Source organism: Phodopus roborovskii, unplaced genomic scaffold (assembly GCF_943737965.1).
Source record: "Phodopus roborovskii unplaced genomic scaffold, PHOROB, whole genome shotgun sequence".
In the NCBI taxonomy this organism is placed as follows: domain Eukaryota; kingdom Metazoa; phylum Chordata; class Mammalia; order Rodentia; family Cricetidae; genus Phodopus; species Phodopus roborovskii.
Genome location: NW_026126424.1, coordinates 10,608,800 through 10,624,066, shown reverse-complemented (window position 1 = coordinate 10,624,066; position 15,267 = coordinate 10,608,800). Strand labels below are relative to the sequence as shown.

General features: G+C 45.0%; 1 protein-coding gene across 1 annotated transcript in view; it reads right to left on the bottom strand.

The window, feature by feature from the left end:
* The window catches only part of Slc44a3 (solute carrier family 44 member 3), a 73,317-nt gene that overhangs the window by 39,399 nt on the left and 18,651 nt on the right, over window positions 1-15,267 (bottom strand). The window contains exons 6-9 of the mRNA XM_051185587.1: window positions 11,325-11,485; window positions 9,943-10,032; window positions 8,540-8,664; window positions 7,618-7,804 (exon numbers count right to left, since the gene is read on the bottom strand). Coding sequence (XP_051041544.1) covers window positions 7,618-7,804; window positions 8,540-8,664; window positions 9,943-10,032; window positions 11,325-11,485 — 563 coding nt within the window. The remainder of the gene's footprint in view (window positions 1-7,617; window positions 7,805-8,539; window positions 8,665-9,942; window positions 10,033-11,324; window positions 11,486-15,267) is intronic.

Below are 15,267 nucleotides of genomic sequence, written 5' to 3'. Positions count from 1 at the left end.
ATCTTTGCGGAAACCTACAACTTGCCTATGATTTAAACATGTTTTTTGTATTTCTTGTCACAGCTACCCATAGACATTCGGTTCATCCGTTCCTTCGCCTTTAGACACTCACAGTAGAGTTCGAGCACAAAGGGAGAGAAAGAAGACAACCACGTGTGAAGCAAAACCACACGTGAAGGCTGATCTTTGCTTCCTCTCTAAGTTCTGCAGGAGGTGGTGGGATAGCTTGCTTTACAGAGAGATGGCAAAGCTGGTCTACTGAACGCTGAGCTCATTTGTGCTTGGAAGGACACGTGTTTCAGGCGAGGCCCAGAAATATGCCTGTTTTTCCAAAGCTGGTGTGTTACAGAAAAGCATTCCCAACCACAAGCAAGTGACCTGTCATGATGACAATGCCCTTTAGATAAATGAGGCCCACAGGCTTTGAGAAAAAGACTCTGAGCCCTCTGAAGTGCATGGCTGGCGAACGAGCAGGCAGTTCCTTAGGCAAGACCGTGAGTCTCAGAAGCACATTGTGTTTTGGAGGTGGAGAATATTTACGTAGACGGGGGGTTGGAGGCATCCCATTTCTCACACAGACAGAAGGCCGGTGTGGACACTGAGAGGAGAGTCTGCCCTCTTGGCTGCCCCGCATGGCTATTTCTACACATTTCCTAGCTTGTCTCGCTGGTGATAACAGTCAGCAAGTGGGACATATGAAGTGATTAATCAAGATCCACTCTGCCCTCAAAGACTTGACCACCTCCAAAGAAGCAGCCAATAGCTTATTTTGACAGATTTCTGCGAGTTGAAGGGCTGAATCTCCTCTGCTCACCACATGTATGCAGGCAATTGGGTATGCTCGTGTGTGAGGGTGTGTGTGTACACACATGCCATGGCCTTGCATGTGGCAGTCAGGCAGCAACCTTCAGGTTTTGGTCCTTGCCTTTCCTCTTGTTTGAAATGGTCTCCTGACTGCTGCATAAGCCAGGTTAGCTGGCTCACCAACTGTAGGAGTTCCACCTGGCTCCTCCCTTTTCCTATAGCATGCTGGGATTATGGGGACTTCACTGCCATTTCCAGCGTTTATGTAGATTCTGGGGATCCAAATGCAGTTGCCAGGCTTGCACATCAAGTGCTTTTACCCATGGAGCTATCACTCCATCTCCCGAAGCTAAGCTGCCCTTTATTTGGTCCTCTGTATCACTTTTACTGAGCTTTTATAGATGTTCATTGAGATAGGATTATTTAGCTTCTCAATGCACTTGCTGGCATTTTGGAGCAGCTATTTCCCTGTAGAGCATTGTGATTGTTTGATCCATTTGTGGGTGTTTAGGAGTACAGTTTGCCTCTCCTCCCTATTTATAATGATTCAAGAAAACCTCCATATGATGCCAAATGCCACCTGGGAGGAAATCACTGCAAGAGAAGCACTGCTCTAAGCACATCTCTTAAAAGATCAGGCACTGTGGCTTGAGGGTGAAAGCCTGGGAACAGAAGGCCTTCCACAGTGTTCCAGAACCTGAGGGTGGGGCAGGCGTGCTTAAGCATGCAGGACTGCCCTCTCCTGGTGGGCCTTGTTGGTGCAGGCAAGATCCTCTAGGGTAGCTGACCAACTGCAAACAAATCATGGAAACTTCTAAAAGGTTCTTATCACCTAAGGATAGTGATAACTACTTCTCACTCTCTTGTGACTCCATCTCATCTTGACTCTAAATTCAACACACTAGCAGAGGTAATAAGTGGATAAGGTTCTAAGAACAATGTGTGATGCATGCTTAACTACAAATGAAGTATAGGTAATATGGTCCCAATGCTGACATTAAACACTTACCGAACATCTACTGAACACTGGCAATTTGATGGACATTAGCAACTGGGAGGAAAAATGGGTGATGAAAAAGAAAACCAGTCTGAGACTCAGGACTTACAGGTGACCATGTTGGTTTGCTCATCTCATTTTCTAGACAACTGCTTTACCATCTCTCCTCCAACCACAGAGCCAATAACTTCACTTCCTGTTGCTCTGAGGCAATTGAAAGACCTCTACTTATGCCTGCTCCCCACGCATACTTATCAGTGTGTCCAGAATTTAACCTCAGCCCTTGAAAGGGTAAACTGCCCTTGAGCCTGAGGCCAACCCTGTCATTAGATCCCACTCTTTCCCACACACTTGAAAAGGTCTCTTCACAATTCTGCCTTCTTCATCAAAATACTCCCTTTCCTGAGCCAGTCTTAACTCTTCTCCAGAAAACAAAACAAAACAAACAAACAACCCCCCCCAAAAAACTACCCTGGACTCTTTCCTGGGCTCTCTCACAGTCAAATACCTCCAGATTAACCATCCATAACAGATCCTACCGATTCTTTTTCTCCTACCTACCTTCTGTTAAGAGATTCCAATCATGGCTGCCTTCCTCTTATCTGCAACGACTACAATAGTCTGACCTCCAAGTTTCTTTAAGACAGCAATACCCAGATATTTGTTCTTAGCTTAGATATGGAACCACTCACATGCCCTGGAAACCCTTTCCCAGAATGCAAATCTTGTCACCTACCTCCAGCCTTCACTTTTAGCCCCCTTTGTTGTCCTTCCTTATCCCCAGAGTCAATTTATTTTCAACAGCAAATCTAGACAAGCGCTCTACCACTGAACTAAGCCTTGGTTTTCTAGGGCATCTTAACAGAGAAATGTCTGAAAGCACAAATCTTTATCTACTCCCAAGCACTGTTTATATGTTCCTTCTGACCTTCAGACTCATTGCTTGTTAGGAATATCCACCTAATGGTTAAAACATAACTCCCCAAATTAATGTCTACTCATGAAATGCCCCTCTCAACTTTCTGTCCCAACTCAGTTAATGGCCATCTCTTTTTCCAGCTGCTAAAATTAGAGACAAAGCAAAACAACCCCAAGCCGTTGCCAACTCTTTTGCCTCCCTCCTTCATCTAGAACATCAGCAAGTACTACACACTCTAAAGTAGTTGCAGAACCCAGTATGTAACACTGCACGACAAAGACCTGAGAGCTATGCCCCCATCTCTCTTCGTCCTGCAGTACTACTTTAAAATGAACATGAGGCTGTGTTTCTGTCCTCTGAAATTCCCATCTCATGGCCCAGGATTTGACCCCATTCCTTCTCTGACTTTAGTCTGCTCTATTAATGACACATTTTTAGCTGAATATGCTTTCTTCCTGTGCCCCAGGACCCTGCTTACTTGGGACATTCTTCCTCCCCTAACTCAGCCTTGTGGCCCTGTCTTTGTTCAAGAATCTTTGCTCAACCCTAACCCTAATTCTGACCCTATGGCCAAATTAATAATCGAGTTCCTGTCTGCTCAGGCATTTGCTGTTCCTGTCCTGACTTGATTTTCTCCATACTCTTATCAATTGTTACTCATTTGCTTTTTATTTAATTCATATTTTCCTTTGTTTTAATAGTTTTGTTTTTTAAATTCTTCTGAGACAGGGTTTCTTTCTCTGTAGTTCTGGATGTCCTGGAACTTGCTATGTAGACCAGGCTGGCTTAGAACTCAAAGATTTGCCTGCTGCTGCCTCCCAAGTTCTGGGCTTAAAGGTGTGTATCAGCACAGCTCACCTCAGGACATTTAGCTCATAGTAAATGCTGAATTAGTGGATGGATGTAGAGATCGGTGAGTACTCTTCAAAGAACATAATCTATTTTTTAAAAATTGTATGTGTATGGGTGTCTTGCCTGCATTTAAGTCTGTGCATCATGTGTACACATGGCATCAACATTTACTGGAGAAAAAGCTCATGTGAGAAAACATGACCCACCAAAGTTTATTATGTTTCTGTACATTAAATTGTTAACTTTCTCAACCCTTAGCTCCCTCAAAGAAAACTCACAAATATTTACCTACTGAGTGTGCCCCCCTCCCCACCACAACACACAACCTCACTCTAGGTCACAGAGATCCTGTCCTCTTACGTCACTGCCTGAGAGGACCTTCAGTGACACAAGGAGCCACCATGCAGGGTCCACCTGCGTCCTCTGGCAAGCATCCTTTCCTAAGATGTGGAAGTTGCTCACTGATGGGAGATGTCATTCTGTACATATGTTTCTCATATTGGTTAATGAATAAAGCACTGTGGGCCAATAGGAAAACAAGATAGGCCGGACTAGGAGACAAGGAGGAGAGGAAGAAGAGGAAGAGGATTCAAGATGGAGGACAGAGAGAGCAGAATGACAGCCCCTCACTCTCCGGTAAGATAAGACCACGTGGAAATACTAAGATTAATAGAGATGGGTTAATATTTAAGACAGAGCAAGCCGATAAGAAACTAGTAACTGGCCAACAGCATTATACATATTACAGCGTCTGTGAGTTATTTGGGTGCAGCGTGGTGGTGGGACCAGACCGGCAGGGAAAACCAACTCATAACAGCTCACACTTCTCATGGGCACAGCATACCCATCTTCCTGGAGTCAAAAATTGATGCAGTTGCTGGCCTGCTTGGCCCAGATTCAAGCTACTGACACTGGATGAACTTGGTGAACAAAGGGGACTCTGTGCTCTTGGGCTCTGTGCTCATGAGTCTGTAGAAAGGAAGGTCAGGTAGCCCGAGGGAGTCCATGATCCTGCACTACAGCTGGGAGCACAGGGGTAGCGCTTTGTGGTACCTGTTCTACTGTGAAGGCGAAGATCACACACCTGGAGAGCTACATTTGGGTCTAGACACTCTAGACACTCCGTTTCCTTTTCCTTCCCTGAGGCTCCTCCCATCCATGCCCACTGAGCTCTTGCATTAACGGAGAACCCATGAAGTGACTGTGGAAAAACAGGCTCCCTTCAACCAAAGAATGACCCCTTGCCTCCCTGCCTTCACTCTGGGTCCTCATGGCTGAGGCTGTCAAAGCTCTGTTGTTGGGCCCATGCAAGAGAATGTCACAGGATACCAAACTAGCAGTTCAATCCCAAGTCAGCTCTGGGGCTCTAACTCCATGATGTCACTGTCAAGTCTCAGGACAGGGCTTTTTCATTCGTGCCTGAGACCAGGCTCTCTGGAATTTTTCCGACCTGCACTGAGTATTTTTGCTCTATCCGTTTCTGATATTCTGTCAATTTCCAGCCTTTCCACTTGCACAGTGGGGTTAGCACTTCATCCAGAAAGTGAGGTGGGTAGTGGGAAGTGTGTTAGTGCAGAGAACTTTGCAGTCAGTGAGCCACGGCTCATCCTCACTGTACAATTATCAGCTGGCTACTCACTGCATCTTTAATTTTCTGGCTTAAAACTTGAGAAAGGCAGACTAGTTACAAGGGGTCGTGGTGCTGGCAGAAGAGAAATTACCTGGTATGGAGTTAGCTGAGGGCCTTCCAGCACTGGGTTGGTTTCTCCTCTTTGGGCACACAGCCCCTGCTCTGCCTTCCGGCAGCACTGAGCCTACCTTGAGCTAGGGAGCTAGGGGAAGACGCTTGGTAGTGTGCTGCTTTCAAGTGCCACTGTAGGAGAGCTTTCCCGCCCTCCTGGGTAATAGACCCTGTAAGTTTTTAATTATGCATGGCTGGCAAAGTGGAAACTTCATTTCCCAACCTCCTTAGGAGATGGGTGTTACCACGTCCCTTGCACCTGGCCATTGTGGGTAGATAGAATTCTGTGCTGTCTGTAACTTCATCTTCATTCCCTGCCATTCTCCTAAAGACTGAGGTGAGACACCATGGTTGGAGACCATGTGACCCTGTCAACTATGACATGGCAGGAAAGAGCAGAGATTGAGGCACGAGAAGGCATTGGGGTTTTGTGTACTTTACCTTACATCTTTCAGTTTTCTTCCCTTTCTAGACAGAGCTCATTCTGATTATTAGAGTTAATCTGCTTGACCAAGGTTCCTCTCTGGGTGACTTTTGGACAGTCACTGGAGGCCTTCAGAAAGCCTTCAGAGACCTCCAGCAGAAGAGGCTGCTCCTACAGCATCCCCACATCTGGACAGGGGGGTCTTCAAGGGCTGTAACTTCCAAGGAACCCATGAGCATCTTAATTGTGTAGGGTCACTTAACTCCAGAGGAGAGGGAAGGGAACCAAGTTCACGAAGAATCTACTACATTGACTTTGTTCTGTGACATGGGCCTGTGTCTGTATTATAGACATTGTGCAAGAAAATGCATTTTTGCCTCACCAAATGGAGTGAATAAGGGAGAAGATACACTTGATAATGTATTAGGGAATTGGCCCAGTCTTGTTGATGTGGCATCTGTTCTTGCTCTTGGCTGCCTGGGAACAGTCTCATCAAGTAACTTACTGTTTGTACTTGCCACAGAGTATGAATCTGGGCCATCACCCAATCGAAGAGTAGAGTCAAACCATTTTCAGAATGGCTTCACTTAAGTGTGGCCCACTAATCAGCTGTTTGTCCTCACATTGGTTGGTAGTACCAGTTTGCAAGGATGCAGGGGCTTCAGCTGAATGAAGGTCATCACTGAGCACTTTGCTCCTTCCAGCTGACATGTGTGTATGTGTGTTAATTTACCCATGTATGTACATGTTTATGGAGGAACACCTTGGGTATTACTCTTCAGGCACTATCTGATTAATTATTGAGACAGTGACTCTCATGGGTCTGGAACTGACCAGCAGAACTTGACCAGTAGGCCAGGCTATCCCTCAGCCAGTGAATTTCTGATCTGACCGTGTTTGTCTCCTGGGTTGGACCCTTTATGGACTACACTATCTCCCCAGGCCCCTACATTTTCTTTTCATAGCAGAAATTTCTCAGTGAAGGCAACATCAGAGTGATATGCCTAGATATACATGTTTGTTTTCAAGACAGGGTTTCTCTGTATAACCCTAACTGTCCTAGAACTCACTCTGTAGATCAGGCTGGCCTCAAATGGAGATTTGCATGCCTCTGCCTCCCAAGTGCTAGGATTAAAGGCATGTGCCATGACCACCTAGCCCCTCAATCTTTATATTCATACCAAATCTGTCCATCCATGCACCCAGCTGACCCTGAGCAAGTCCCCTGGAGGAGAAGCACCTTTGGGACATGACAGGAGAACGGAGACTACAGTTTCCCTTGCAAAATCAAAACAATCTGAACTTCTGTATGTACTTGTTATAAACTTACACTGGCCTTGCTGGAATCAACTCACAGGGCAGTCTTTACTCTGTGCTATACTGATTTTCTAGGAGATGGCAACTTACCTTGGAAAAGATTTAAACCCGAGGCAGGCTTTCACGGAGTCCGGGCTGGCTCAAACTGGCTAGGTGGCCACGAATGAACTCTCACTTCTGATTTTCCTGCCTCTGCTTCTAGAACGCTAATATTATGAGCATGTGCCATTGCACTCAGTTTGTGAGGTGCTGGGATGAGCCCAGGGTTTCACGCCTGCTAGGGAAGGTCTTTACCCACTGAGCCATTTTCTCCAGCCCTACACCTGAGGACAATTAACAGTAGTCTTCCTGTGAGCTTTGGTTCGTGTTATAGTTTCACCTAAGTTTTCAAGCCTGACTGAATTTGTTAACTTATGAAACCCAGCTTCTCCAAAGCCGATACAAAAGAGTTCCCCATCACAGGGCCCCTGGCTCCACCGCTGTCCCCACCAGACGCCTCTAGTTGCACAAGAGGTTTGGCCCTCATAGGAATTGGCTGACAGTTCTAAAATGGTGACACTTACCAGCAGTCCCCAGGCTCAGCAACACAGCCACCCAAAGGACCCAGAAGAAAATGAGGATGGCAAATGTCCACAGCGGTTGGAACAGCAGGAAGGGACAGCTGCTGATAGCTTTGTTTGTGACTTGGAGAAGCTCAACCGTCAATTTCATTCTCTTTCTGAGGGTAAAAATCAAGGCAAGGAGAACTGCCTGCTGAGAAAGAGGTCAGAGTGAACCACTGCAAAGCAGGGAGGGCCTGGGTGGGGCTGGAGACAAACTGTTTAACTGGCTCCGAGCAGCTCTCTTTGATGATATCCACTACTTCTATTATAAATGGGTAGGTACATTCCCAAGCACTAACTTACTATGTCCTGGCCCCGTAGATCCCGCAATCACAATAGCAAACAAGGACCAATCCCTTCCTAAAGGAGCCACAGTTTGAAGGTGAGTAAAAAAGGCCTTTAAAGGTCAAGGGGAAAAAAGTCTTCCATTTTCCCTCCTCCACGGCACACACCCAGAGATGGGCTGCAAAGAGGCAAGAGAATGTGAGTGTCGTGTAAAAGGAGTGTGTCTCAAAGCTACTTGCTATGCCCTTCTCCGGACAGACACAGTTACAGGTCTCCCAGGCTAAGGAAACCACCACCCTTCACATCTGTATCATCCAGCCTTCTCTACTGTTCTCTTCTTGGTCAAGCTTCTTGGTTTGTCTTGGTTACTGCCAATCTCCCACATCTGACCTCTGCCTCTTTATCCGCCGTAAATTCTTTGACCTCAACACTCTCCTGAAACTGTTCTCCCAAGGTGACCTGTGGAGGGACCTCCATGTGTGACTTCTGGAGTGTTAAATCTTCTGGAATATCCAAGTTGTTTTTGGCTGGAATTCAGTAATTTGGATTCAGAGCTGATGGTGGCTACTTAACTAGCTTTTGGAAGGGCTTGTCTTACCGTCATGACTGTAGTGACAATGGCAAAGGCTAGCATGCACTTCATATTCTCTCTTTCTGTGTCCAATTCTGTGCTGAGGTCATTGGTGTAGTCATAATACAACCACCATAAGACACCACAGACAACTAGGAAACAAAGTGACAGTAGGCTTGGCATGTGTCCTGAGATTACCCACTCCTCTTACACACACACACACACACACACACACACACACACACACACACACACACAGATGCCCACACAAAGTGCAGCCACTTCAGACCTAATGATCCTGTTCAAATAGCAGGTCCTAAATCCCCAGATGCTGTGTAGTCCATCATTTCTCTCTGGGTGATCGGGGAAAAGCCAGGTTAGCCTGCAGAGAACCTGCAAATCCTAGGGTACCTACTGGCCTTTTGTAGACACATGGAAGGACATGGGTTATTACAGATGTGTTTGTGGCAGAGGGGGGCCCTAACTCTCTGCATCCTCATGGCCATGAGGTAAAAATCAGTTTTAGGTTATCTTATGCTTCCACCAGGAGAATACTAATTTAATATAAACTCAGGACAAGGAAACCCAGCGACAATGGAGTGAAACCTCTGAAACTGTGAGCCCAAGAAATTCTCTCCTTAAGTGATTTGCTCAGGTGTTTTGTTGCACAGTTGGAAAGGTGACTATCACAGGAGCCCAGGACTCCTGTGTGGCTGCCTGAGAGCAGTACTAAAAATTCGAAGAGATGAAACATTGCAGTCATTAAAATGGCCTCTATCAGTTGGAAAATAGGGCCTTAATCTCTTTCCTCAAAACTCCTAGAAGAAGGAAAAGAGGGATCTCGGCTCCTCTCAGCCTTGCTCTTCAGACTGGTCAGAGCCTTTGTGTGACAACCATGGGTTGTGTAAGTGTAGCACAGAATAGATCCTTCAGAATGAAAGAAAAGAAAGATTGAAAGAACAGCTCTCTATGTAGCCCTAACTGTCCTCAAACTTGCTGTGTAGACCAGGCTGGCCTTGACTAAAGGTGGGACTAAAGGTGTGCACTAACATGGCCAGCTGGACTTCTTCCTTACAATGTATGAAAGTACTGGTGAAATACAGGGCATGTGCACGCTTGCCAAGACTCTAGCACGGAGCTTTGTCCTCAGCCCAGTGTAACGGGCTCCAGTGTCACCCAGTTGGCAGGCTTGTCTCAGGAGCTACACAATAGGCAGACTCAAGGACAGCCTGGGCATTAACACTCTTTGGGAGGCAGAAGCAACTGACATTGTCCTCCCTGTTTCCCCTTATGTAAAATGATGGGGCTAGCCTGCATCTCCTTCTAAGACTCTAGTTAGTTAAAACATAAAACAACAAGAACCCCAACCTTTACACTCTGGACTTACTGGAAAGATGTTCCATTTACTCAAGAAGGGTTGAAATACTTACACAGCAATCCCAAAATAACCAACGAAATGATAATGTGGACCAGAAGGGTGGAGATGAATCGGAAGGTGAACATCATGGCCAGAGACAAGGCTGGAAAGGTAAGCACAGCACGTGATGCTCGGGGGCAACCGGTGGGAGGTGGATAGGAAGGTGGTAAATATAAAACTGATGATCGAGCCCAGAAAAGTGAGGGCTGACAGACAGGCTTACTCAATATCCAAATATCTTGGGAAATCTACCAAATACTAAATACCCAGGGTACCCTCCTAGGCCTGTGACACAAGACAGCTCTGATAAGTAGGTTCAGAAAAATGCTGGCATTCTTCTCAAATTTAAATAGTTAAAGATAACAAAGTAAGTAAGTAAGTAATGAATGAATAAATAAATGTATTATTCCACAATACCTGAAAATAAATTATTTTTCACAACTCCAAATCAACTATTTAAAATTTTATAGTATTTAAGCCTTTTGTCTTTTAAACTGGGCTATGTAAAGTCCTAACGTTGTTTTGCCTTTTATTTAGGTTTTTCAAGACAGGGTTTCTTTGTGTAGTCCTGGCTATCCCGGAACTCACTCTGTAGATCAGGCTGGCCTTGAACTCACAGAGATCCACCTGTCTGTGCTTCCTGATTGCTGGGATTAAAGGTCTGCGCCACCGCCATGGGGCTAATAAGTAACTTTTTTTAAACATGCAGAAATACATTGATGGCTGACCCAAAAGTCTATTTCAGCTTGGAGGTGGGAGGCCTTGCTACTGGAAAGGGTTGAGGTAGCGACCTACAACATTTTCCTGAAGCAATGTGGCCTAACGTCTTCAGACAGAAAATCTGCTCTTAGCCTCAGCAAGGAGAAAAAAGCATGGAAGCCATGGGTCAAGAGTGGGCAGCTGCTTCCCCAGACACACAAGGGAGCAGGCCTTTGCTCAAAGCAGGTAGGGCTCCATCAGGCTGGGACCCTGGGAATTGCATGGACACATACTCCTCCCTTTCCCCGACCATCAGCCTTCTGATGTCATGGACTGACAAGTGGAAGGCACACTGGCCAGCAGAACTGGTGTCTGGTGTCCCCGATGATTGTACTTTCCATGGCCAACGCATAAAGTGGCAGTGTTTTATTTGCCTATCTCATATGCAGCTAACAAAAGACAGGAGCCAGGCCAGTATAGTACTCACTTCTATGCAGGACAGCTTCCCAGCTGGAGCCAACTAATCCTACTCCCCCCCCCCCCGTCTATACTTAAACCTTGGAACAAATCTGTAAAGAAAATAAGTAAGGTCTATATTTAAGTCAAAGATGCCGATTTTCATTACACAAAGTACTTGAGTGCTAGGAAATTGGGCATTCCATATACAGTTACTGAATAAAATTAACTGAGCATTACCGAATGTGAAGACACATAAGCCGAGGATGGTGTCTCTTCCTGCCATTATTCCACTTAGAATCCGATGGAGAGCGTCAGCATCATTTATAAAGACTGATGCAAATAAGGAATAGCACTCGGGTGTCTGAGGAATGCACCGATTAAGTAAGGGAAAGGACTTGCTGAAAATAAAAGGTAGGATCAATGGTAAAATGATCAATTATTTATCTTTAAAAATGTTTATATTCAAATTTCAACATCCCTAAACTAGAAGCTCAGCATTTATAAAAACGACTTTATGAGTAAATGGGATGGCTCAACAGGTAAAGGCACCTGCTTCTAAAGCCTGAAGACTGGAGTTCAATCAGGATGTTGTCCCCTGATCTCCACATATGTGTGGTAGCATCTGCCCTGACCTGATTATGTACCCAATTATGCATGCTCATGCTCTGTGTGTATGTGTGGGGTGAATAGTTGATACTCATATTGAGAAAATGATTAAGGAAACACTAGACTTTTTTTCTTTTTAAGATTTATTTATTTATTATGTATATAGTGTTCTGCCTGCATGCATCCCTACAGGCCAGAATAGGGCACCAGATCTCATTACGAATGGTTGTGAGCTGTCATATGGTTGCTGGGAATTGAACTCAGGACTTATGGAAGAGCAGCCAGTGCTCTTAACCTCTGAGCCATCTCTCCAGCCTCTAGCCTCTTGAAACTTTTCTTCCTTTTGGATTTTTAGAGGCTGACTGACATCTCATAGACTATCTACACACCACCTTTTTTTTTTTTTTTTTTAAATAAATAGGAACTTTTGGATTCTCAGATTATCAACTCCAGCACAAGAATAAAATCTCTCTCTCTCTCTCTGTGTTGTATGTACATGTATGTTCTCATATGCATGTGCACAGTGTGTATAGGTCTGAGGTCAATCAATCTTGGTTGTCACTTTTTACTCTACCTTTGTTTTTGAGACAGGGTCTCTTCACTGAATCTGGAGCTCACCAATTGTCTTGACTGGTTGGCCAGGATCTTCGACTCTGAGCTCAGAATCACATATGCACACTTCTGTGGCCAGCCTTTGTGTATGTGCAGAGATTTGAACTCAGGTCTTCATGCTGGAGCAGCAAGTATTCTACTCCCTGAACTCTTTCCCCACCCCAAGAATTCCTTTAAGGAATTCAAGGAATAGGGTGGTGGACTGGGCTGACTAGAAGCTGCACTGGTGACAGGAATGACTTTCTTTGGTCTTCTTCAGAAATTGAAGCCCAGCTTGTGTGACTGACACTTCAGTCCATGTGAAAGATAATCTCAGATCTCTCATCTGAAGTGTAAACACACCCAGGAATAGCCATTCTAAGAAATCTAAACGAACCACAGATACCATCAGGAGGTCTCCCACCACCCCATAAAACTCCCAGTTTAACAAGGGCCTGATTATCTAACAGATTGTGGAAAACCAGGCAGCTGCGTTCTGTGAAATGTAAAGAGGAAACAGGAAGAGAGAAGATGGCTTCTGAAACTCCTGCTGAAGTTTAACATGGACGAGTGAAAAAACCTTCCATGGGTGGTCACAGTTTTATAAAAAGAGTCCCCGAGTCACTCAGTAGTGATTTCATGGAAACATAAAAGGAAAATTAAATTTAAATTGACATTTTGGGGAGGGTAAAACGTTCACGTGATAATTCTAGAAGGTCCAATGGACTAAGTCTTCCTTGTTTAGTGGCTGAGCACATTTCTTCACAAACAACCATTGTTTTCAGAGGTGGCAATGTGCAATTAGTGAAATACAGCTTTTGCTTGTACCCTATCATATTCCAGCAGCGTCCTTTCTTTGTCCCAGGACATAGGTCAGGACATCAAGTCACATCTGCTTGTCATAATCCTCTTTAGTCTGCAACTTGTTACTCATGACTGCTGTCTTTGAAGATTCTCAATGGGGTGATTTGCAAACTCCCCACTACTTGTAGAATTTCTCTCCTATTCTTTCATGATTATTAGACTGCAGTTCTGGGTTTAGGGGAAGGCATCATTGTAAGATGTCATTTCCTTTTCATGGATCCCATCAGGCAGCTTAAGTAGCCAGGTGACATTACTGTGAATTGATCTTGATGACTTCATTAAGGTTGTCATTTCCCCTTTATCCTCTAGTCTTGGGAAATGAGTCACTAAGCCTTGCTCACTGTCATGGGGAGGGAGCTCAAGCTCTGCCTCTTACAGAGAGAAGTATTTGTATTATTTACTTGACAATCACTTATATCAGCCTATCCTCTCCTCCTCTCTTCTTCCTCCTCCATCATTTCTTTATAGTCTGGCTGTACACGCTGATACTAGAATTAGCTGGCATTTTCCTTATCAAAGACCTCATCCAATCTGCTATTTGTCCAAGAATCCTTTGTAAAATGGCATCTAGCAGCCAAGAGCCATTTGTTGGATTTGCTTACTGCCGTTGGAGTGTCATTCATTTAGATCCTTTCATCATCAACTCTAGCACAAAGCTTCAGGATGGCTAGTCAAGCCAGGACACGGCACAGGCGAGGCAGAGGCAGGTGATCTCTGTGAGTGAGAGGGTATCCTGGTCTACATAGCAGACTCCAGGCCCCTGTCTCAAAAAACCCAAATGAAGCAGAACAAACCAAGCCAAAGAAACACACAATTGCTTGTCAATTTTGGTTCAAAGTGCCCCCTCCCCAATGGCAACACTGGTGACGACGTCCTATACAGAAGGACTTTGGTGAAATAAATGAATGGACTGTTATTGGGTAAACAGGGGCCTGAAGGGGGTTTCTGTCTACCAGGAACCTCCTTCAATCCAGCCCTGCCACAAAGATTAACTAACTACCTTGGGAAGGGGCATCTAATGCCTGATCAAACCCAACAGTCTGTACTAGATCCAAGATCCCCTCCCCCACCCGGCCACTGTCCTATACAATTCTCTTGCTTTTCTGCTTTGTTCTTCTCTGCCCCACCTCCAGCCCCGGAAATAGCTCTGGCAGTTTGATCCCCAAAGCAACTCTCTTTCTACTCATGGAGTAGTCAGTTCTGAGGTTTCACTGCATCCTTTCAGACTTTTGGCAAATACATACACTCACTAATTCTAGCATGTTCTTCGTGTACACCCCTTCTTGCTTTTAGCCTCCATTTCCTAGTGCCAAAGATGTTTCCCAAAGTTACTTAGGACAGCTCTTTTCTTTCTACCTGCATCAGTGGGGCTGTAATAAGTTTATTTATTTATTTATTTATTTATTTACTTATTTATAGACAGGGTCATAGCCCTGGTTCTCATGGAACTTTCTATGTAGATCAGGCTGGCCTCAAATTCCCTGAGATCTGCCTGCCTGTGCCTCTCTAGTTCTGGAATTCAAGGCTTTTGTCATCATGCCTACTGTCATACATTTGTATGTAGTTAACAATCTCCTACCTGTTTGGTTGATTTGGTTTTTTTCATTTGCACAAACTGAATGTCAGTCCCATTAGGTTGTTAATAAGAATGGTCATTGTCAGAACAGTAGCAGAGTTTGTTTTGGTTTTGAGACTGTCATGAGACTTCATCCCTAACCTCCAAGGAGAAGATGAGAAGCACATCTCCTAATTCTCCTAAGTCAGACAAAGAAGATCTCATGGAAAACAGCATAGAGACTCCAAGAGCTAAGTGTGAACCACCATTAACATCTGGAGAGGGCATAGCTTTGATTTTTCAGGGACAAGGGATGTATGAGGGCCTTTGGAGGGTCCAGATATGCTACACATGCATAGACTCTACTGACTGTATCTAAGTCAGCTATGTGGAAGGCGGTGGGGACCTGAGCAGAATGGGGCTACAGCCTGCTCCAGTCAGCACTGAAGAGGACCTCCCACATGACCAGCTGGCTGGAGAATACAGGACACTTAGTACCTGAAAGTCACCAGAGAAGACTCTGGAACTGCCTGTGTTTAACTCAAGAGCAAGGGGGTGCGGAGA